This window comes from Tubulanus polymorphus, chromosome 1 (genome assembly GCF_964204645.1).
Source record: "Tubulanus polymorphus chromosome 1, tnTubPoly1.2, whole genome shotgun sequence".
Classification (NCBI taxonomy): domain Eukaryota; kingdom Metazoa; phylum Nemertea; class Palaeonemertea; order Tubulaniformes; family Tubulanidae; genus Tubulanus; species Tubulanus polymorphus.
Window position 1 is genome coordinate 26,310,002 of NC_134025.1, and position 24,189 is coordinate 26,334,190.

Consider the following 24,189-nt stretch of genomic DNA (forward strand, 5'->3'; position numbering starts at 1 on the left):
TGACAAGTTTTTCCCACAATGGAAGACTTCTTCGAGACAATCGTGATTTCATCGAATTTCATACATTTTGTTACATTCATTCTTTCATTTGTAAGGAGCCTGTCCTTTCCAATAGATAAGTGGGTGTCTAATCACTAAGACGTGTTGGTACGACGTTCATCAGACGTTCGTGCATCAGTTACATATGAGCAGAATTTCAAATAAGTCTCGGAGATCATGTCTGATCTTGGTCATTTAGTTGTTTTATTTGTAATTTTGATTAGCGGAGTATCAGAGGTGAAGGCACAATGCGTTCCGCGAAACTGCGTTGTGCAACAATGGACTCCATGGACGGAATGCACGGTGACTTGTGGTACTGCTGGTGGTAAACGACATCGGAAAAGGGCCGTACTTTTAGCAGAGACCTGTGGCGGGACGTGTCCGTATACCAAGAATGAAGAGGAAGTATGCAACAAGGTTTGTTGTCCAAAGAATTGTGAATATTCTCAATGGGGAGCCTGGGGCAATTCTCAGATATGCGAAGAAAACTGCGAGAAGAAAGGTCTGACCACGTCAAGGTACGTTTATGAACGGTGGCGACACAGAACGGCTTTTCAGAAATGCGGGGGTAGCTGTGATGCAGTATATTCCGAACGAGTATGCGGGGCTTTGTGTTGTTACAAATCCTGCGTCGAAACCCAGTGGTCTTTTTGGGGACTCTGCGATGCACCATGCGAACAAACAGGCATAAAGAAACGCACGCGGTCAGTGGAACAAGAGGCTATGTGTGGTGGACCAAAATGTGGAAAACTAGAAGAATCCGCTCCATGTACTGGAAAGGTTTGTCCAGTTGATTGTATTATCGGAAAATGGAGTTTATGGTCAGAATGTAGCGCCACGTGTGGCAAATCAACCGTTGAAAGATCACGTGAACTAATACCGGCTATTGGAAGTGGAAAACCTTGTCCTGCCATAAAAAGTGAAACAAAAGAGTGTGAAGTTTACAAGAATACCGATTGTGAGGTAATGTACGAGTAGTCATTCAAACGGTGATAATACTTTGCTTTTCATGAGAAGTCGACCCTAATGGAGGTGGTTATACCTGGGGTTTTCTCTTCAGCATTACTTTTACCTTCCAGGTTACGGAATGGGAAGCATGGACCACTTGCAAACCGAACGTTGGGAAATGTGGAGAGGGAACTAAAACACGAGCCCGTAAAGTCTCCATCAACAAAGTGTGCAATGGGAAAGAATGCCCCCCTTTGTCAGAGACTCACCAATGCGAAGGCCCATGTTGTAAAAAAGATTGCAAATTATCAGAATGGACACAATGGGGACTGTGCAGTAGTAAATGTGGTGACGGTACAAGGTAAATGAAAATAATTTCAATCTATACGTGTCCATTTATAATATCTCAATCTGCATTTATCATGTAACTGAGTATATATTTCTTCAAGACAAAGAACGCGTTTAGTTAAACAACCAGCCGCATGTGGGGGAAAGGTTTGCGAAACCAACCTAATCGAGAAAATAAGTTGTTCGGAGACAGTCATGCATAATTGTCAATTTAGCCCTTGGGGTCGATGGACCGAATGCAGCAATAACTGTGGAGAAGGAACAAGGAAAAGATTTCGTACAATGATTACTGCACCAACATGTGGTGGAAAATGTCCAGACCGTACGACCGAAAATTCCGAAGCATGTACGTCATATTCAGCAAAAAAGCACTGTAAGGTATGGACATCATCAAGTTTTTCCATTTATAAACACTAATCAAATAAGGATAGTTAAAAAGAAATTGAAGGTGGTGTCTACCTTTTTGTTTTCTGCAGGTAACTGCCTGGTCAGAGTGGACTAAATGTGACGCGACAAAATGTGATAGTGTATCGGTTCGACGAAGGACAAAGATACAAGACGTTGCATGCGGAGGCACCGCGTGCCCTGACCTTTTGGAGGTTAATTCTATAATTTTTTTTCTATTATTATCAAAGAAGAAAATTGTCTTCTCAAATATAAACTACTGATTTTTAGGATAAGAGATCGTGTCCCACATGTGAACAGAAATGCAAAGATGGTGTGTGCTCGTGCAACCCTGGCTTCAAACTAAATAGCGACCAGCGGAAATGCGACCAGATATATTGTAGTGTAAAAATTAATGATATTAAATGTCCTGCAGGAAGGACGAAACATTTTGACTGTTTCGATGTTAAGTACGGCTGTTTTACGGTAAGGATCATATCGCAAATCGCTCGCAGTTTGTGAATATTTGACGGACAATATTTTTGTAATAATGCGATTATTATAATAACTGATTTTTGTAGTCATCGACTTATAACAGTGAGTGTAAACCTAAGTCCTGTGTCGGTAGCGATACACTAATGCAAGGTGACTGTAAACCCTTGATATGTCAAGCCGATGGCACGTGGTCCTCAAATGGATGTCACTGTATTCCAAATAAACCACCCGTTGAGGTATTATTTTCGATAATTTTTCTACCGCCCACTAGATCTATGCATTTTTGGCGATAAGATCTCCATGGGCCTTTTCAGCCATCAAGAGTAGGTTATCTTTTCAGTTCTTTACGCTTTGTATTTTCAGATCGTACTAGGTCCAGATGGTTTTGTCGAAGAAAATGCCGCAGCCAAATCGTGTCCCTGGTATTTCAAAACAAAAACAAACACCGTACAAGATGCTCAGAACATATACAAATATACATATTCATTGATTACTAATCCGGGTGAGCGATTCTTTGTTAAAGAAAAAGAAGGAAAGTTGTGTCTTAACATTGTTCCGGATTACGAACTGATTCCCAACCGGTAAGCAAAGGTGTAATCAAAATTAGGTCAGGCTGTCTTTTTGTTTGTGTACAACTTGATGAACTTGATTCCGGGTTCCAGCTCAGATGTATCTTGATCTAATCAAACTTAACGGGTGAACTGTCTTATACACGTCCACTTTATTCAACGGTCCAAATGAGAGAGATAGAAAAGACTAAGGGAGAGAGAGAGAGAGTTTAGCTCCCTTAGTCATCATGCATATAAATATATGATATTCTCAGCCAGCTAGCCATTGGTACAACAGCTGACCATATTTAGTTACATAGTATAGGTACTGAAATTGATTATGATTGATGGTGATTTTCCTATGTATCAAACTAAATAATATTTCCAGCTGGACTATCAAAGTTCGTAGTACGAATCGGGGAGGTCTCTTTGTTGAAGCAGAGTTCAAACTGACGGTCAAGAATAAAAACGAAGCACCTAAAGATGTTAAGGTGATAACAACTTGAATAAATCCGAAGAAAAATGCAAAGATTTCCGAAATGAGTGCATTCTGTATGAACAGAAAATTGAGATAATTTCTTTTTGTGTATCCTATTTTGTTAACGTTCCTCGAAATCATCGTATTTTATGGTTAGAACCAAGTATTGAGTCCATTCTTTTGCAGCTTACGCCGGACACGATCCCCGAGAATTGCCCAAAGGGAAGAGTAGTTGGAGTCCTTAGTGCGAAAGATGACGAAGGTGATAAAATAACGTTTCAACTGTTGGACTCGGATATGGGATTGTTTGAGGGATTCAAGAATGAAGACGGGGCTTATGGAATCAGGGTTCGTGTGTTTCAATACCAAATAGAACGTTACGTATCATTAAATACTTATCGATCGAGAGAGTTCATTGGACGATTAAAATTATCTTTTTTCAGGTGGCGTTAGCTTCAAATGCTTTGTGTGCTCATATCGGGGGAGCATACTGTTACATTAATTACGAGTGGAAAAATAAAGTCAGAATTACAGTGAAAGTAATGGACGATAAAGGTGCCTCGAGTTTAATTGATATGTTCATAAAGATCTCGGACAGAAACGATGGTCCTACGAATATTTGGCTTGAAACTGATAAATCGCTGAAATTGAAGTATGGATATCTACCAGAAGCAGTTCCAGTCGGTAAATAAATCGAAAATATAAAGAAATTATCAGGGATTTTTATACGTTGTTATCAATTGTGCCCAGTACTTTCATGTTTTGTGCTCTAGATAAAACTTCATATGTTACAGGAACGCCTTTAGCTACTTTAAAAACTGTAGACGAAGATTATAAGCATCAGACACACGCCTACGAGTTGTTCACCGATGCGGGCGGTCTTTTTAAAATCGAAGGTGATAAACTATTTGGAACAAAGGTTTTTGATTATGAATCAAATATCCATCAACATTACGAGATCAAAGTTCAGACTACCGATAATGGATCGCCAGTTATGCCGGTACGAAGAAAGTTGTGAAGTGAACACATGTTTGTAGCAAAGTGATAGTAATTATTCGTAATAAATTGTATATTTTTCAGTTCACAAAAGAATTATCGATTAAAATTGCGGATTTGAATGAATCACCGTACGATTTGATACTGAAATCAACTAACGGCGTTGAAGAATTCGACACGGACATGCCGAAAGTGGTAGAACACGTTCCTATTGGTAAGCATTTAATGATTATGATTTCAGTTTATAGAATGTAATGACACCAAATAAACTCTTAGCAGATATTCATAACGGGAGCACCAAGGAACATGTCGACGTTCTTGTCCTAGTAATTTTGCTTATAAAAAAATCAGGATCTGTTTTAATCATGAACGACCTGTGAATTTTACAGATACTGTTATCGGAACCTTCACTGTGAAAGATCATGATGATTCTGATCAACTAACATTCACAATGACACCTGCTTCATCCGTCCTCTCACTATCGACGCCAACATGTTCGTCATTGCAGGAAAGTTTATTTGAAAGTTTTTATTATCATTCAAACATTAATTCATAACCCAGACGGGGGAAAATTATCTTAGTGCGTTGCTTTGTTTCTTAGGAGAAACAGCTGGTATCTTGTTTTGACAAACATCAGATTTTCAGGCTGTGACATTGAATAAAAACCTTTAACTCGAGAATGATACAATAGTGGGTAGTGTCAATAGCGAGATATAAATCATTTTCATTAGTCATCGCTATGCGACACGAACTATAATCGATTTCATCTGTTTGCAAAGTATTTTTCACAATATGTTGGATATGTATAAATTGTTATTGATAGGTTTTCAGCAATTCATTATAGTATGATCGGTTTTCAATAAAATGATCGGTAGAAAACATTCTCTATTCACGTTTTAGACATTTGATTATCTTACAATCCATTTGTTTTTGTACAGGAGTTGGAAAATGAATAGTAAAATTATTCTTATGATATAGAAATTCATTATGATCGAAAAATTAAGTTGCATTCTGAAGTTATTTCAGTTACTTATGATGTTGATGAATGTTATGGTATAACCGCTATTTCAATATCATTATATGCACATCTATATACAGACTGTTACCACTTATTGTTCGGCCAAGTTGACAGTTGTTGGTGACATAAATTACGAAGAAACCAAAAGTATTTCTATCACAGTCAAAGTTACTGACAAGGGGGCGAAATTCGTGGAAAAAACCTTCAACATCAGTGTGAAAGATATCAACGAACCTGCCACTGTAAGTAGATAAATGCCATTTCTTCAAAAATACATAGAATTTTTCAAATAGGTTGTTTTCCCTCTCGTTGACTTAAATTTGTATTTAAGGATATTTTGGTAAACGATAAAGCAGTTAAAACGCTGGAAGTTCCTGAAAATGCTAACGGTTACGAATTGGGTGCATTGAAAGCAGTTGATCCCGATATTGGCAGTGAATATCATTTCGTCCTATCTGACAACGCAGGCGGTCGCTTTTCAATTTCTGGGAACAAACTTTTGGTAAAACTGAAGTACCTTTCTATTCAAATATGATTATATTGTGTACAGTCAATGCCCCTAGAAGATGATGGGTTTTTCTATTACAGACATCGTCTCAAGCTAATATAGATTACGAGCTTTTGACTAACCACAACATCAAAATTATAGCGATGGACCGAAAAAATATGGGTAGTCTATTTTTTGTGAAAGGGTTCACAATTGTCGTCAAGGATGTCAATGAAAAACCAACCAAACTTATTTGGACGAAGAACGAGGTTAATTTTTTCTATTTGTCTATTGTTAGATTTCCTTATATTTTGTAACGTTTTCATAATATGCAATTTTCGATCGATTCGTATTTGCAATAGCTGAATGAAAATAGCGTGGATGGTTCCGAAGTCGCAACTTACTCAACAGTTGATCCCGATAACATAAACAGTAATTTACAGAATTTCACGTATTCTATTCTATCTGGTGGAGAAAGTGTTTTCAAAATTAGTGCCAATAAATTAATCGTGACATCGCCAAAAACGTGTACTGCCACCGATACTAAGACGTGTAGTCTGAATTTCGAGAAGAAGAACTCCTACTCTTTGGAGATCGGAGTTATGGACAGTGGTGAACCTACACAGACCTCGACGTTTCCAATGACTGTCAAATTGATTGATGTCAATGATGCCCCGCGAAAACTGACATTAAGTTCAATGGATATATTTGAAAATGAACCCGCTGATTCAGAAATCGGTACGTTTATCATCGTAACACATGCAGCCACGGGATTGTTTTATTGTTAATTGTATATCATAATCGTTATCCATTCTAGGCCGGCTTACCGCATTTGAAGAAGATGCTGCTCAGATATTGACTTATAGGGTGATATCCGGAGATCAGTTCGTAAAACTCGTTGACAAAAATCGAGTTGTAGCGATGAAGACTTTCAATTTCGAAGAACTACAAAGCTTCGAAGTCGAGTTTGAAGCAAGTGACAATGATATACGCCCTGCATCGGTAAACTTATAATCTATTAATTATAATATACGAAAATAGTTAGGTAATTGCAGATGTATCAAATGCACCAGAAGCATTATTTCTATTAGACAACAGCTAAGGTGACAATAACTGTGAAAGACATCAACGAGAAACCGGTGTGTGTGACGCTAGATGACGTACTCGTCGATGAAGATGCTGACGTGGGAAGGACACTCGCTCAAATAAAAGTTAAGGACCAGGACAATAATGAGCAGATTACTTTCAAAGAAGAAAATCACCCAGACCAATTTGATATAGTAGACAGCACAAACGAGGTGAGTTGAAATTTCTGGGTAAGCTTTTTACGTTAGATTTAGATTCCACAACTGACGCTTTACTCAAATGAATACAGGTAGCTGATCCAAATCCGAAGACACACGTGGCAAATCTGAAACTGAAAGCTAAACTGGATTACGAGAAACGGGCTTCATATGATATTAGCATCCGTGCAACAGATAAGAAAGGACTGCACTGCCTTTTACGCGCGCAAGTTATAGTGAATGACAAGAACGACGAACCGACTGTAAGACAATGCCGTATATTTCTTCATTCTTTAACCCTATACCCACTTTCAATTTTGATTTGAATTTTCAATTTAGGATATAGCGATAGATGGAAGATCGTCGACAATTTTAAGATATCCGGAAAACCTGAAAAAACACGAGCCAATGAAATTGTCGACTACAGATCAGGATAACTCAGATAAACACACTTACAGCCTGGTTCCTTCACCATTCAGTGACCTCTTTGCAATTTCCGGCGAAAGTTTCAAAGTAATATTACGTACATAAGTTTAGAATGGAATTTGAATTGTCGTTTTCCCTAAGTCCGTTTCTTATTTTTTTTCTTTGTTTTCATTTAGTTTGCTGACAATGTCATGCTTGACTACGAAAAATTAGCGAAATTCAATTTCAAATTGAAAACTGTGGATAGTGGAACCCCACCTAAATCATTTATCAAGGAGTTCACAATTGAAATCATCAATATAAATGATCCACCATCATCGATATCAATCAGTCAAGATAAGGTAATTAAAGCGGAACATTGCATTAGAGGCACCGTTGAATAATCTTTCTCATTATGACCGTTACCAATTTTGAATACCACTATAATTAAAGATAAAGGAAAATAGTGCTGTCGATGAAGTTGTTGGAAAACTCAGTGCTACAGACCCCGATAGTACAGTTTTTAAGTATTCTTTAGTGGACAGCGCAAATGGGCGCTTTAAAATTGGGGCTGGGGATAATGTACTGGTAAGTGTCACGAGAATGAGAAAATATAAATCGTTTCAGTCGTATCATCGAAGATGGATTCCTTTATGAAATATTACAATTTAAGGTGGCGATGAATAATGGCTTAGATTTTGAAATATCGAAGAAGCACGTATTGAAGGTTCGAGTTGAAGACAACGGGTCTCCTCCAATGAGCATAATTGAAGATATCATCATTCATGTTGAGAATGTTAACGAACCTCCATACAACATCCAACTGGATTGTAATTATATTCAATTTTCTTTCAATTGATAATCGTTAAACGTCTAAGAGGTACTAATTATGAAAACATAATGGCACTTTTGCAGCATTGTCGGTCAGAGACACAGTTGCTAAAGGTTTCATTATCGGCACTTTATCCGTATCGGACGATGACATTAACCAGGAACACACCTTTACATTGACCAATGACTTTAACGGAGAATTCAAATTGGAAGGCAAGAAACTTACAAAAGCAACAGATACCAAACTCGATATCAAGTCACATCCAAAAATAGTAGTCGCAGTGGAAGATAATGGAACCCCACCCTTGAAGGTAAATTATACATGTTTGCACTTACATTCACAAATTTGAAACAAAGCCTTTAACCAGACATAGTATTTCAGGTATCAAAAGAATTGAGTCTTTTGGTAGTTAAAGATGATAGTTTTATCAAGTCAATCGCATTAACATCTAAAAGTAGTCAGTTAACGTTTGTTGACGATAAAGCAAAAGTACCAGAAAATACAGCGGTTAATAGCGTGATTGGAACAATTGAAGCAAAAACGGATTCAGCAGAAACTGGGATACGTTGTTCTTTGTTGGACAGTGACAATCCTGGTATATTCAAGATCGGTAATGTAACAACTCAAGCTGACAATGCGGTGAGTACTGTAGAAAGTACCTCGACATGATTCTTCAACTCAATTTTAACAATTGTAATGAGAAGATAGCAACACATTTCAAAGTATGGCTTCACAATATCATATCTAGGCAAAAGAAGCAATAACCAAAGCAGAGATAATACTTGGTATGCTACTTGACTTCGAGAAAGAACAGACTTATCAAATTGGTGTAAAGATAACGTCACATAATGGGCTTAGAGAAGGTATCGGTGTTTTTAAGATAGCTGTAACAAATGAAAACGAGCCACCGAAGGTAAAATTAACGTTTTCCTTTGATTGTCCGGTTCACGTTCTCATGGATATGAAAAAAGCTTATTAATATTCGTCATGTGTGTAGGATATTCTATTCAGCGATGCTGAATTGAAGGTTCTGGAGAATATGGATGATAAAACTATTGGTAAATTCGACACTAAAGATCCAGATGTAGGAGATAAGCATACATATACGTTGAAAGAAAGTGCAGGTGGCAAATTTGTTATATCATCTACTGGCATCCTCAAGACAGCTGTAGGTAAGCTATCATACATATCATGGTTTAGAGTCAATATGCATTTTTTGATATCGTTGCTTTATGTTGAAATATTCTATGATGCATCGAGGCTCAGGCTCACGGTGACCGTAAGCGATTCAAGATTCAAGATAAAATTGGTCTATCAAAGCCATCCAGAATACATCAATTTATTATGAAATCAAATTGAGGTATTTTTGAATGTTTTAGATGCGAATATAGATTTCGAGACGACAGCCACGTTGACAGTTACAATAGAAAGCACAGATTCCGGTAATCTGAAGTATGAGAAACAATTCACAGTGACAATTATTGATGTGAACGAGGCACCGAGCCAACTGTCAATCGACAACAATACGGTGATTATTGATGTTATCACAAATGATTACAAAAGACTTGCACGAATATTTTGTCATCTGTTCTGTTTACATAGATTGCAGAAAATAGTCCCGCAGATACCGGTATAGGAAAACTCACAGCAAAGGACCCTGACAACGAAAAAGCTGAAATACAAAAGCATACATTCGAATTAGTGGATTCAGCCGGTGGGCGATTCAAATTGACAGAAAATATACTCAAGGTACAATCGTATATTGTTTCTTCCTTAGTCAAATACGCAAAATAGTCAGATTTATTGTACTTTGTAAAGTAGTTAAATGATACTCATTTCATGTACACTACAGGTCGTCTCGGCAAGTCTTTTGAACTACGAAGACAAATCTGCACATCCGATATTAGTTAAAGTAACTGATGACGGAAAACCAACTCCTGCTAGTAAAGAGTTCCCACTCGTTATCTCACTTACTGATGTTAATGAACCACCAACGAATGTGAAATTGGACAACGATAGGGTGTCCGAAAACGAAAAAGTTGGTTTTGCTATTGGTGAGATCTCGGCGGAGGATGAGGACAAAAATCAATTTTTTGCAATAACAATGGTCAGCTCAAGCGGAGGAATTTTTGGCTTACAAGATAACAAACTGGTACTATTACGGAAACTCGATTTCGAAGTGGCGAAAAGACATGAAATTAAGATTAATATTTTCGATAGTGGTAATTCCCCGGTGAAGGTAAGAATTAGAAATAGAATAATGATGCAGTTGAGTCGTTACATTCTTAAGGTCAATACTAATTCCACAACCAAATTATCATTCTATCATTCTCAGGTTTCCAAAACATTTGTGATAACGGTATTAGATGATAATGATCCACCCCAATCTATAGAAGTGACTGCTAAAGTAACAGCAAACCAAGGACTCAATGGTTAGAAGAATATATATATATATATATATATATATATATATATATATATATATATATATATATATATATATATATATATATATATATATATATATATATATATATATATATATATATATATATATATATATATATATATATATATATATATATATATATATATATATATATATATATATATATATATATATATATATATATATATATATATATATATATATATATATATATATATATATATATATATATATATACATATGAAAATACTAATGTGTAGCAGAATAGATATTATGTGTAGCAGAATATGAAATCGCTTAGCTTATTTTGATTTTTGTTTCAAGGTATCAAGGTTCTCGAAAATACTCCATCAACAACTGAACTTGGTGAAATATCAGGAATAGATCCCGACAATAATGACGCATTGACGTTCCAGCTAGGGTCAAATGATGTTAAATTAGGACAGGTCACTTGTTCGACTAAAGTAAAAGTGAGTAATGCATCAGTCCATTTCAATCTTGGACAGCCACAGTCTTCGTGAGCAAGGATATATTGAATCTCGATTTCAGGGGTTCAAGAAATTCACTGAATGCAAGGCAAAGATCCTTCTCAACGTGGAACCTAACTACGAAACGAAGAAAAAATACAATATTCCTGTTACAGTCGTTGATAAACTAGGCAAGACATTGACCTCCCCGTTTATTATTGAAGTCATGGATTCAAACGACCCTCCTGTGGTATGTACATTAGTTCAAAACGCCGCGCCGAGCATTTGGCTATAAAAAATAGAATTTCATTTTTCGAGTGACTAATTTAATTACGTAACTGATACAATCTCCCTGCGTATTATTTACCATATCTATATGTATTTTCTAATAAAGAATATACTCGTCGATGGCCAAGATAAAACAGATATTTCTACGGTTGAAAATTTACCCGTGAACAAGGTTATTGCAACATTCAAAGCTGTTGACGAAGATGTTGAACAAAAACATACATTTAGCCTCAAAACAGCTAATGTACCGTTTGAAATTGTTGGCAACAAGCTTCAGGTTAGAAGAATATGGAAATGATTAAAACATGATCTTGAGACTACTTAACTACTAACATTACACTAACTTTCAATTTATTGTGATTTAGGTGGCGAATGGTAAGAATATTGACTTTGAATCGAAAAGTATGTTTGAGTTAACGGTAACGGTATCCGATGGCAAGTCAAGTGTCGACAAAAGATTTACGGTTAACGTTGTCAACCAGAACGAAGTGCCTATTGGCATATCCATCTCAACAAATTTAGTACGTACATCCTTATTTGATATTCATTTAATCTCGACAATGAAAACGAAGGTTTTTCTTATTGCATACTAATTACAGATATCCGAAGCTGCTACACCCGAAACTGTGATAGGAACGATTAGCACTGACGATCCTGATAACAAAAATGCTAACATTCAGACGTTTACCTACAGTTTAAGTGATTCAGCAAATGGCTTGTTTTACATTGATGGACATTTACTGAAGGTAAACCAAAGATAGTAAAAAATAGTTCTTACTTGATACGTACATTTGCAAATCACTCCTATCTTAAATTGATTGCAGTTCATTCATGTTATTTTCTTGCGTTCAGACGGGAAAAACAGCCAAGTTAAATCATGAACAATTTCCCCAGTACAAGATAAAGGTTTCAGTTGTTGACAGTGGTTCACCCCCAAAGGAAGCGGAATTCGAGCTGCTGATTCAAGTCACAGATGCTAATGATGCGCCAACGAATATCGCTTTGAATGGTAAGATCAAAAATAAATCTGTCCACGCAAAAGCTGAATATGACTTGTATTTAACATTTTGTTTTACACACAGGTGATTCTGTAAAAGAAGACGCACCCTTAGGCACTGAAATAGGGCTATTATCGGCGAGTGATGAAGATCAGGGACAAATTCTGAGATTTGTTATCGGAGGTTCGAATTCACTCGTATCGTCAGGCAACAAGTTGATCGTGGATGGACCACTAGATTTTGAGAGTCAGTCAAAAATTGAAATAATTGTTCGCGCCTTTGATAATGGTTCTCCTTCCCTTAGCGTAAGTGATCACGAATTTTCCGAATACCGCGCGATCTTGTGTGAGAATTTATGCAAATTTTTCATAGTCATTTCATATCGAATTCAGGTAGAAAAAACATTCACTATAACCGTGTTGGACACTAACGAACCGATACAATCAATTAAAGCAGGTTTGCCAATTAATCAGTACATAGATCTGTACGTATACGAGTCACAGCCAGTGGGCACTCTTATTGGTGATGTCCGCATCTTTGATCCCGATTTGAATGAAAAGATCAACGTAGAAATAATTCAGGATGGGAATGGTCTCATAAAACTAGGAAGTCAATCGTGCACAGCAATTTCAGAAAAGGTATTTTGTTTTAGCTGATCGTATGAAATAGAATAGATTATTCCTCAATTCAAACGCGTCTTACATTCAAATTAATGAGGTTATTAAATCACAACCGCGAAGTTTACCTGAAGTTGTCAGCAGAGGTAAACTTCGCGGTTGTGTTTAATAACCTCATTAATTCATTGGATTTACAACCGAATGAACTTATACAAGGCGTCTCACTATTATATCTTCACGTTTGTATGATTTAACAGAATGCCAAAACACGATGCATAACATCATTACTAATGGCCAAGACAGCTAATTTTGAGGAAGTGAAGGATAAGACAATGAATATTGAAATATCAGCTACAGACAACAGCAAAAACAACCTTCGCGAAATATTCATCTTTCGAATAGCCAACGTAAACGAGGCACCAACGGTAAACACGACTTATACATAAAAATGAATTGTATACTTATTCAGTTATCTGATCGTCACATGATGAGAAGATTCGTAGAGTAGCGCGTGTTAACCGGGTTTAGAATAAATAACGAGACGAGTAATACTAAATATAGGTTAACTATTTATTTGACGCACGAGCTTTCGCGACTAATGAATATAAGCTTCATCAGGTGAATGATGAAGCTGATGTATAGCGTACATCAGTAGCGAAAGCTCGTGCGTCAAGTTAACCTATATAGTACTACTCGTGTCGTTATTTATTCTGATCCTCACACTAACCAATCTGTTTTTATTGCTTTTTCCCATACTATATACAGTCTTGTGCTTTGTTGTAGGATATACGCATCGATGGTGATGGGAGTTTTGATGAATATAAAGGAGTCGATCCTTCGACGCCGAGCCTTATATTTATCGGAGCGTTATCTACCGTAGATCAAGACAAAAACGACGAACATGTGTATTATTTGCTCGATCATTATGATAAGTTTGTCGTAAAAAGCAAGAATCGTCTACACCTACAGCATGCGCGTAACACAGAAATTGACTATGAAAAGACGCCAATTTTCCCGTTGAAGATAAGAACGGAGGATAATGGTTCACCTAAACTCGGGTTTACCAAAATTCTCAACCTGAAAGTCAACAATGTCAACGAGAAACCGGAAAAACCAAACTTATCCAACACTGAGGTAATTTTGTGATCGCGTTAACCACAATTCATTGGAATTTATCTAATGTCCACGCGAATGCTTAATTGTAGATGAGTGAAGTGGCAAAAAGTGGACATTTAGTCGGGCTGCTTGAAGTAACTGATCCGGACAATTTGGGCACCAATGGCAAAATACAGGAACACAAATGTCAAGTTCTTTCCAGTTCGAATATTTTTACAATCGACCAAGCACGTTTGGCTTTGAAGGTAATGAAATACACACAAAAATTGCTGATCAATTGAAGCGATTCCCCTCAAATTTATCACATCGTTTCATTCTAGCTGTCATCGGATTTAACGCAAAATGTCAAGTCGTATAATGTTTCGATAACATGTACGGATACGGGAAAACCGCCATTGACCTCTGATCCTGGAGAATTCGAAATTCTTGTAAAATCGTCTCCTAATATACCTAAGGCAATTAGCGTTCGAGATCTCAAGTCGGTAGACGAAAATGTTGCTGATTTAACAGTCGCATCATTTGCCGTTATCAATGATATCACAGGATCGGAGTTAGAAGGTGTAAGTTTATTGAATCGTCGTCCATAGTTCTACTTAGATGATAAGCGATATTGGTAATTTGGTCGTTTCTTTCAGGCATTCACGTATGACATAAAAAATCCCGACGTACCCTTTGTAATCAAGAATAACCTATTGATTACAAAAACCGGTGTTGACTTCGAGATGAAACCACTTTGGAAACTGACAGTGACAGTAAAAGGCGAGTCTGCGAAAAACGGACCAGTCGACGAGGACGTTGAAATAAAAGTAAATTGAACGTTTCTTCTCGAGTATAAAGACAAAATGAATTCTTACAAGTTATCCTTGATGATATTTCATTACACCATTATTTAATGAAGGTTAATGTTGTGGATAAGAACGAAGAACCCACCCTAATTAATTTCCTCGGTGAAATAGATGAGAACAGTCCAACTGATAGTCTGGTTGGGGTGTTGTCAACGGATGATCCTGACGGTACACAGACACATGTTTATACTCTCATAAACACTGCTTCTGGGTGAGGGAATATTCAGAAAATATCGAAATTATAATATTTGAGCCGTCTCATCATTCTGTATTCGTGTCGTTTGTTATGATTAACAGGGAGCTGGTAACTGAATTGAAGAATGTGTTTAAGATAGATGGCAACAAAGTCATCGTTGGCACTCCCGGTGACTTTCTGGATCACGAAAAGCATCCTTACTTCTCATTAGATATCAAAGCCGAAGACAATGGTGTACCGCCGTTGTCAATCACTAAAACTGTCTACGTTTCAGTTAAAAATGTCAATGAAGCTCCATCGATTGTTCGACCCACAACCTTTCAGGTAAATTCTAATCGAATTGGAATATCAATGGTTTGCATTACATATACGTACCAGTTTGGTGTCCTAGATTGAAAAATAATTTTCACCAGTTTTTCAATCATTCTACACTAAAAGTCGCCTTCTATGATTAAAGGTTAAGGAAGATGAAGCTATTGGAAAAGAAATTGGTACCATTAAGGCTACTGACCCAGATTCCAAGAAGCCGGCCAATGTTATTGGGAATGGGGACTTCATGGACCTTATAAATGGCAAAGGTGGACTACCTGGTGGAATTGGTGCAGTTGGAGGTGGACTACCTGGCGGGATATCACAAATCGTGACGAATTCTGCACAGTGTTATATCGTCACTTCACCAGAAACAATCAATTTGCCATTCAAGGTTAAACATATTTCATTGATTATCATACAATTCTATTGCACCTTCACGGATTATGAGGTTTATACAACGCATTTTTCAGTTGGATAAGACGACGAATATTATAACGCTGGGATCAAATGTTGATTATGAAAAGACGAAATCATATGTTTTTGAGGTACTCTGATATATATTGTAATGAATCAACAGGTCAGTCGTTTTATTATGTTACTTGCATGATAATTGATCCATAATAGGTTACATGTGAAGATTCGCTCAGGTTGAAAGATACTAAAATGATCACGATTGACGTCATTGACGTAAACGAACCACCCTATAACATCCGTCTCAATAAACGATCGGTTGCTGAGGACAAACAAGTGGGAGAAAATATTGCAGAAATCGATGTCACTGATCCTGATAGTACGAAGGTATCAGCTCATTCAATTAATTCATAATAATAAATAAATAAATAAATAAATTAATAAATTTATTTCCACAATAAAATTACAACATGTCATAAAGAGATATACAAATATGAAATGTTTTAATATAATGTGGAGGAGATTAGATGAAGCCAATGAAGGCTTATAAAATCTCTAATCCCCTAGCATACACCGATTCACTCAACTCATACACACATGCAGTCATACACCTTCACCCAACATGCACCCACACACGTAGTCACTCAGGCGGTCAATCACACTATCTTTCATACTTTAAACCTTTTCGCTCAGTCAAATTGATTTTGTAAAATGATGTCTGTGTATTGCTGATTTGTATTGTTAAATGTTTGATATTATCATTATATTCATATCGTATTGGTAACAATGAAAACATGAAAATGTGTTTTGTAAGGTAACTTATGAAGTGACCTCAGAAGATGGTTATTTTGCATTGGAAGGAACGGATACCATTGTACTGAAAAAACCGCTTAACTTCGAAGTGGCCAAATTTCACGATTTGAAAATCAAATGTAAAGATGACGGGGGACTTTCAACTGAAACAACGATAAAAATATTGGTAGGTCCTTATCGCGATATCATACATCGGAACATCATGAAAGCGTAAAACGTAAGCCATACATGAATGTCAAATATTTCGTAGGTGACTGATAGTAATGACAAACCATCTGACATACAACTTGATAAATTGGAAGTGCCAGAGAATGCAGATACGGGAACCGTTGTTGGTAACCTCAATGTTATCGACGAAGATGTCGGACAAAGTCACTCGTGTGACGTGGTCCAATCAGACGCACTAAAAAGTAAACGGCACGTAAAAATATCTTGGTATTCACGTTGGAATAATCAATTCTAATCAAAGTTACTTTACTACGCTTAGGTCCTTTTCGAGTGGTTGGAAGCCAGTTATTAGTCAATACAAAGGCAAATGGCATAGTACTCGATTTTGAAAGCGATCCAGAGTATCCTACGAAAATAAAATGTAGTGATAATCGAAAGCCAGTCAAATCTATCGAGGTAACTTGAAATGTCTCACTTTCACTACACATCACACATCACAACACTCAGATCTTTACTGTAAACCTTTCTACATGTACTTTCTATGTGTACTGACTTTGTAGAAAGATTTCAAAATAGTTTTGACAGATGTCGAAGAGCCCCCGAAAAATTTAACTATACGATTACCTAAAGATATACCAGAAACAGCCGCAGCCGGCTTCCAGATAGCTACGATTACAGTTCACGATGAGGATAAAAATGATAAAGTTCAATGCTCAGTGAAACCTGTGACAACATTTGCGTTAGAAGATGTTACAGCATCGATGACAACGTACAATCTGAAATTGGCCACAGGGGCTCTTGTAAACTACGAAGAAAAGAAAAAATACCGGGTAACAGTGACATGTTCAGATGGAAAATTGCAAACAGAGAAGGTATGTGTCGTTAGAGACATTGTTAAAAGGCTAGCTTTGAAAAAATTGGGCAAGTTACATGATACGCTATGTAATGAATTTCATACTGTTTCTACACAGAGCGTTGTTATTGAGGTATTAGATGTAAACGAAACGCCAACCGAAATAAAATTAACTGGTGATCATACAATCCCATCTTCTGCTAAAATTGGGAAGGTCGTTGGTGTCTTGAAAACAAGCGATCCAGATAATGGGCAAGAGTTTACATACAACATAAAAGGCCCTGGAAACGGTATTTTTGAGGTACAATACTAACTTTGAACACTTTACTTTGTTATTCCAATACAAGAATATAATTTAAATAAATCGATTTGACTGTTTTATATTTCAAGATTGATAACGATGTAGATATTTTGAAAATGAAATCGGAAATTCCAGCAACTATTCTCGAGTTAGCATCACCAAAGATAGACGTCGAAATAGAGAGCACTGACAATGGGATCCCACGAAAAAGTATCACAAAAACAATCCAACTAACGGTGAAAATGGAACCATCTGGTCCACCAACTATTCTTATCACCAACAAATTGGTCGACGATAAAGCTCCAGTAGACACAGTCATTGGAACACTGGAGTTGGTTAATCCACCCGGAGGAAAAGCCAGCAATTACAAATTAGCTGTCGTCGAAAATGAATACGTCAAACTCGGAGAAAATAATGCGTTAGTTTTGAAGAAGGCCGCTGACTACGGCGTAGCTGCTGTTTATAAAGTTACTGTGCAGGCACTGCGTGTATCGGACAATAACAAATTAATAGGGAAGAATTTTATGATCATCGTCAACCAAGCGGACCAATGTGCCAAGAATACGCATGCCTGCCACGAGGATGCGGTTTGTAGACAGAATAACGCTACGCATTACGATTGCACCTGCAAGTCCGGAATGACAGGGAACGGATTCCTTTGTAATGAAATCGACGACTGCAAATACGAAACGGTTGATAATAAGTTGGTGCAAAGAGGTGGAAATCCTTGTAAGCACGACGGCAAATGTGAAGACGGACAAAATAAATTTAGTTGTGTATGTACGAGAGGTTACGCCGGTAAATATTGTGAAATTGATACTCAAACACTTGATCCGTGCAAAACAATGAATTGTACGAATGGAGCAGATTGTTTAAAGACTAACGGTACTGCACAATGCATATGCCACGACGGATGGACCGGGGAACGTTGCGAAGTGAGTGTGGATGATTGCGTTGACGTAGTATGTTTGGGTGGAGGAACATGTGTCGATCAACATCAGGCATACGTTTGCAATTGTGCTGCCACCCGATTTGGAATACGCTGTGAGAAATACAAATCCGCATGTTCTGAAGCTAGCGCTTGTGACTCACAACACTTTTGTGCACCGAAATATAACGAGATTGGTCATTATTGCTTTGATGCTTCAGCAGCACAGCTAGATATTGCAGTTAAAAACTTTGAGAGCAGTAAGCAACTTCGCGAAGAATTGGCGTCCTTTTGTGAGATGAAAAACGATGCCCTAACAAAACTCCTCCAAGCGGCGGAACCAGGAACTACAGGAAGCAAAATAGTATGTCACGTGATTGATGTCGAGGTCAATGACAGTCGCAGAGGGTCATTGTCAATGGCGGCTTACAATGACAAAGGCGAGGTTTTTTCGAAAGCAAGCGTCCTCAAAATATTTGGTGAATTGTGTGCTGTGAATCGTAAGTAACATATCCCGGTTCTAATCAAGTGTGTAACGATTACCGTAAAATTTAGAAAGTGTGAGAAAGTGGTGAATTTAAGACTAATTATCTCAGAAGTAGTCAAGTACCGAATCTTTTTCAGTTGAAGGAGGACTAAAAAGCGAATTATGCAAAGCATTCGTAAAAGCGTACTTAGACTCTAAATCATCTCCAGGTCCTAAATCTGACGCAGTAGCAAAAATAGGTGAGTTAATTTGTGCCTGACCAGGAGGCGTCACGTGTCGTACAAATTACGATTCAAATGTATACGTTATCTATCAAAACAAATTTTTTTGCAGGTGGTGGTAGAATCATGTTCTTGGTCGTACTCATTGCGGTATATATCATTCGATAGGTGTCTTCATCGATTGGACCCAATGAAATGAAAATTAAATATTCGAAAAAGAATATGTAATGGTGATAGATTATATTTTTTTCCAGAGTTTACAATCATGAAATATGCTTGATACCAATGTAAATAGATCGACATAAAAATCACATGAAGCGAAATGTTGAGATATTTTTGAAGAGTTGATCTAGTGCATGTTTCTGTCGATGGTTTATCTCTTCGTCTTTTTTTAAGAACATCTTTGAAATCTACGTGTGAGCTTTTCTCATTAAACAGTGAATAGTGCTTTCCATTGCGATTCCGTTCAGGATGAAGAAAAATCATTTCGAACACCGCGTGCTATCAGTTTAAAAGAACTTTCACATTAGTCCCAGGAAACAAAGACCAGCACCGTCATTCGACTCAACATAGATTTAGACCTGCCGTAAATCAAAGCATTTGCATTCCAATATGAAAAAACCTCTCGAATCGCGACTTAGATCTTGCGTAGGCATCCTTAAAAAACAAATCTATCAATCATTGTACTAAAAACGGATGCGCTCCATTGTAAGCCCCCGCAACGCGAACAAGATATTCAGATCGTTATTATAGTAGATCACGCATTTAGTTGCCTTTGAAGGCACTCTACAGACTCATTTATTACCGGGTAAGTCTATTATTCACTCAAACTATACGGACTCGAATAAATAAACAACCAAATACGATCGTCAACACAAAATCTACAGTGTCGTTAAGCGTCGATTTTCTTGACCAATAAATTTGTAGACGAGACCGAAATTACTGATTGTTGATGTCTCGTGAGAATCAATGTCCCTGGTCGTTTATCTGAATACACGAACTACAGTCTGCGGGGTAACGCAAACAACTATTGGCAGCGGTTTTTCTTTCAAAAGCTCTCAATAATCGTGTGCATTATCTAATCCGGCGGTTACAATTTATTGCAATAAAATTCTGATTTAAAAAACGACACAAGTCGAATAAGCTATTAAACGTTGATTTTTACAACTATTAAATACGCGTTAGTTGGAGGTGATAGATTAGGCGCAATGGATTTATTTCGAAGTTGATAACAGCCAACCGGATTCAATCTATCATTCTTCGCCGAATATTATCATACGCTCGAAATGAATTGCTACAGACAACAATACCAACAAAATAGAGAAAATAATTGTAATGCCGGTGTTTCCTTGTTAATTAAATCCCGCTACTGTGGTGTAGATAATTGAAGCGCAATCATAAGCGTACGTATGAATCGCGTTGCAACGTTGTTACACAACCATAAACTAGAGTCTTTCGTTTGCAAAAAAATATAATACACTTCAGCATCTCCGAACATTCTGAACGTATCACAGGTAAATAATACCGACGGATTTCACTGTTTTGGTGTAACTTGGTGGTAGAAATGCTGAAGTGTAGGTGATATATCCCTCGTATGTGAGAAATAGCCATAAGAAATAATTACAGGAAAATGTCAGCCCGCATTGTTTAATCTTTCATCTTTTCTTATTTTCTCTGTATGTCTGATTTGATGTAATCTAATACCGCCTTGCAATCATACCAATGGATTTCTAACCGTATAGTTCGCAGTCCGCGGCCACATTCTCTGTAATTTCCGGGTAGCGTTTGTTTGGCAATGACATACACCGACACCCTCTCCAAGTATATGAAATTCGATGCACAAAATCAACACTGGTCGGACTGAAAACACGGAACCCGTTCAAAATATATTTATGGAAACGAAGTGATGGCGATGTCCTGACGTGTAAAGCACCTAATGAGAAATCTGATAAACAACGAAAGTTTATGAAAAATGACCAAACGGTTTCAACCCCATAAAATATCGAATATCCTCAGAAAAAAATTCTTTCGTGACCAAATGCTAAATGTTCGCCTCCTTTTGTATTTATATCAATTTCCATTCTAGCTACGGTTTTAACCTAGTCTGAAACACGCGAACTAACTTTATCAATTATACGACAACTACTTACTCAGTCCGTATGGATGAAGATAGATAGGTGACAAATGGATTATCTTTTTCATGAAATCCAACTGAAATGATTCAACTAGTGGTTTTCGTTCTGTTCATCGAAGATGTTCATCTACCAAAATATCGATGCCGTCCCTTCTGGCAAATTTTATGCATATGGTTGTCATTGAAATATGCAACCGATAGATCATTAAAATTCATAATTGTACTCGCATAATAGCAAAAAAAAAAAAACGTTCATGCCGCGCCGTCATAATGCTGACGAAGCCGATTGTTGTTTGATCACTAACTAAAGTTGGAAGTGTCGAATAATTTTATACCGCTCGTAGACAACGTCGAAATAGCATTTTCACATTGAAATCAGTCAGATCTTCATTTCATTTGAAGTGATAAGAAATCAGTATACTAAACAATATCTCTATCCGTCCATATCCGTCCGCGTCTTCTTCTCCATCTCTTTAAATGCGGTGCCGTTATTTAACCTTAATGTTATGTCACACTCGAGTAACTCTCAAAAAATCATAAAATGAGGAGATGAGGAAATATATATGTGACTTTGAATCCGTCTTTCACTGACTTGAAAGCATTGACGACACTACATTATCCAACCCTATTTGCTAATACCTATACGATGACCACTCTTTCACATATAGCTATGAATACACCGATATTTACCGATAAGCCATCCTGCGTTTGAGAACGATGACAACTTATTGCACGGAAAGGAGGACATATCAAAAATATCAAACGCAATGATAAGCTTTGGATGAAGTGTGTATATATGCGAGGGATGAGGAAAGTACTACTTTGAACAGTTCCAATAAGCTTGGTTGCGCGCGTAATGCTGTCCACGATTGGCTGTCACCGTGCCGCACGAGACATGAGGCAAGGGAAGTTACAACTATCACAGATGCAACCGGAATATCACCACACGGCTAATTGATAATCCACCCAACATTGAAGCGGCCAGAGATCTGCGCTACAAGATAGGTGAGTTAAGATAACCGAGTTGATATCTTTTATCTTAAAAGTAAAGGTTGATATTTGTTGCGTACTACAATACTATATTAAACAACAACATTTTAGAAATAAACATATTTAATTTGATCATCGGTTCCATGGACATTACTTTGTTCGGGGTGAAGATCTCAAAGTTTTCTATTTCTTATAAAGTTAATCCTAGATTTTTCCTATTTGGTTAAAGTCAACGGTACATGAGTGTACAGCGATGAACGGTTACATTTTGATCATTACATCTCATTGAGATTCATTGCTAACATTACCTGCCATTTAAATGTCATTTACAACGGTTCATTTATCTAATTGCTACGATAATTTCGCAATATCCAAGTTCAAATAGTATTTTTCCTCTTTGGATTATTGAATATTCACGTTAGAATATAGCTCGCTTGTCGTTAGCAAATAGCAAATGTGCTAATGTAGTATGATAGACCAAAAGTTTATGCATGCTTGTTTAAATTAAAGTGTAGTCGTCAGTCGGCCTTTTTGCCGATGGTGATCATCACGTTATTTTCATACTAGATTTGTATCTGTGTTTCATAGCAATATCGAGAATGATCAAATGATTCCCTGAAGGGAATTAAGTTATAAACGCAATATCCTAATGATTACAAGACATGTATTGAAGAATCCTGAAGTTCTGTCTATCGTTCCGTAATAACACCAATATCCACGCAATAATTGAAAATTGCATTCCATATCAAGTTTAAGAACTTACCATAATTCGAAGCGATTTCCAGTCAACGTTTACCGAATGAACACATGCGTGTTGAGAAAAACTATTTCGTAAACCCGTAGATGTATCGCTCATGTGTCCTGGAGGTTTCCGAAGTTTCTCCATTGAAAATTCGCAATTCAATAAATGTGATGAGAATATCTGCTTTCAAATAATCGCGTAAAGGATGAAAATCGAATGAATCGTATATTGACAATTGTCGACTGCAAATCTGTAATTAACTTGCAAAGAATTTCAATTGCATTATGGCAAATGATGCACCGTATACTCGGTCGATTTCCTGAATATGAAATATCGTATGGCGCTGTGCTGGCGAATTATAAAACAACATAAAAGATTTACTGTAATTCTAAACAACGTATAACAGTGTTTCGCCGACATGATCTCTGACAGATCGCAAACAACTTGAAAGTTTATTGGCGCCTTGAAAAATAACTATATATATTGTTTGATAGATGATGTTAAAGTAATTTTAATTTGAATATATTGACAACTGAATTGAATTGACCGACCGCCAGTCTATCCCCAATATTGATGACGTAGTGCACATCCC

General features: G+C 37.0%; 2 protein-coding genes across 3 annotated transcripts in view; both read left to right on the forward strand.

The window, feature by feature from the left end:
- LOC141904632 (protein transport protein Sec61 subunit beta-like) overlaps positions 1-24,189 on the forward strand; it is a 110,784-nt gene that overhangs the window by 55,278 nt on the left and 31,317 nt on the right. The gene's annotated exons all lie outside the window — the stretch shown is intronic.
- LOC141915236 (protocadherin Fat 4-like) lies at positions 217-20,028 on the forward strand. The gene is made up of 57 exons (XM_074806702.1): positions 217-1,002; positions 1,119-1,348; positions 1,437-1,713; positions 2,011-2,205; positions 2,301-2,450; positions 2,578-2,795; positions 3,151-3,253; positions 3,427-3,588; positions 3,684-3,924; positions 4,035-4,240; positions 4,321-4,450; positions 4,626-4,730; positions 5,417-5,496; positions 5,586-5,756; positions 5,843-6,010; positions 6,104-6,479; positions 6,559-6,743; positions 6,833-7,039; positions 7,117-7,287; positions 7,364-7,537; positions 7,627-7,791; positions 7,883-8,021; positions 8,071-8,259; positions 8,345-8,571; positions 8,643-8,900; positions 9,010-9,174; positions 9,259-9,433; positions 9,641-9,789; positions 9,864-10,010; positions 10,114-10,500; positions 10,597-10,693; positions 11,035-11,180; positions 11,260-11,427; positions 11,572-11,742; positions 11,831-11,986; positions 12,065-12,211; positions 12,318-12,474; positions 12,548-12,768; positions 12,856-13,101; positions 13,338-13,505; positions 13,864-14,214; positions 14,286-14,441; positions 14,517-14,756; positions 14,832-15,002; positions 15,095-15,252; positions 15,339-15,561; positions 15,695-15,940; positions 16,020-16,094; positions 16,174-16,347; positions 16,775-16,939; positions 17,024-17,183; positions 17,261-17,397; positions 17,502-17,813; positions 17,913-18,095; positions 18,185-19,523; positions 19,648-19,749; positions 19,844-20,028. The coding sequence occupies exons 1-57, from the start codon at positions 217-219 to the stop codon at positions 19,897-19,899; spliced, it is 12,261 nt and encodes a 4,086-aa protein (XP_074662803.1). The 3' UTR covers positions 19,900-20,028.

Bases quoted from the DNA above. Each gene is read 5' to 3' on its own strand.
- LOC141915236 (XM_074806702.1), top strand. From the start codon at position 217: ATGTCTGATCTTGGTCATTTAGTTGTTTTATTTGTAATTTTGATTAGC. The intron at 15,253-15,338 runs GTGAGGGAATAT...TATGATTAACAG, and splicing joins CTCATAAACACTGCTTCTGG to GGAGCTGGTAACTGAATTGA. The intron at 19,524-19,647 runs GTAAGTAACATA...AATCTTTTTCAG, and splicing joins TGAATTGTGTGCTGTGAATC to TTGAAGGAGGACTAAAAAGC.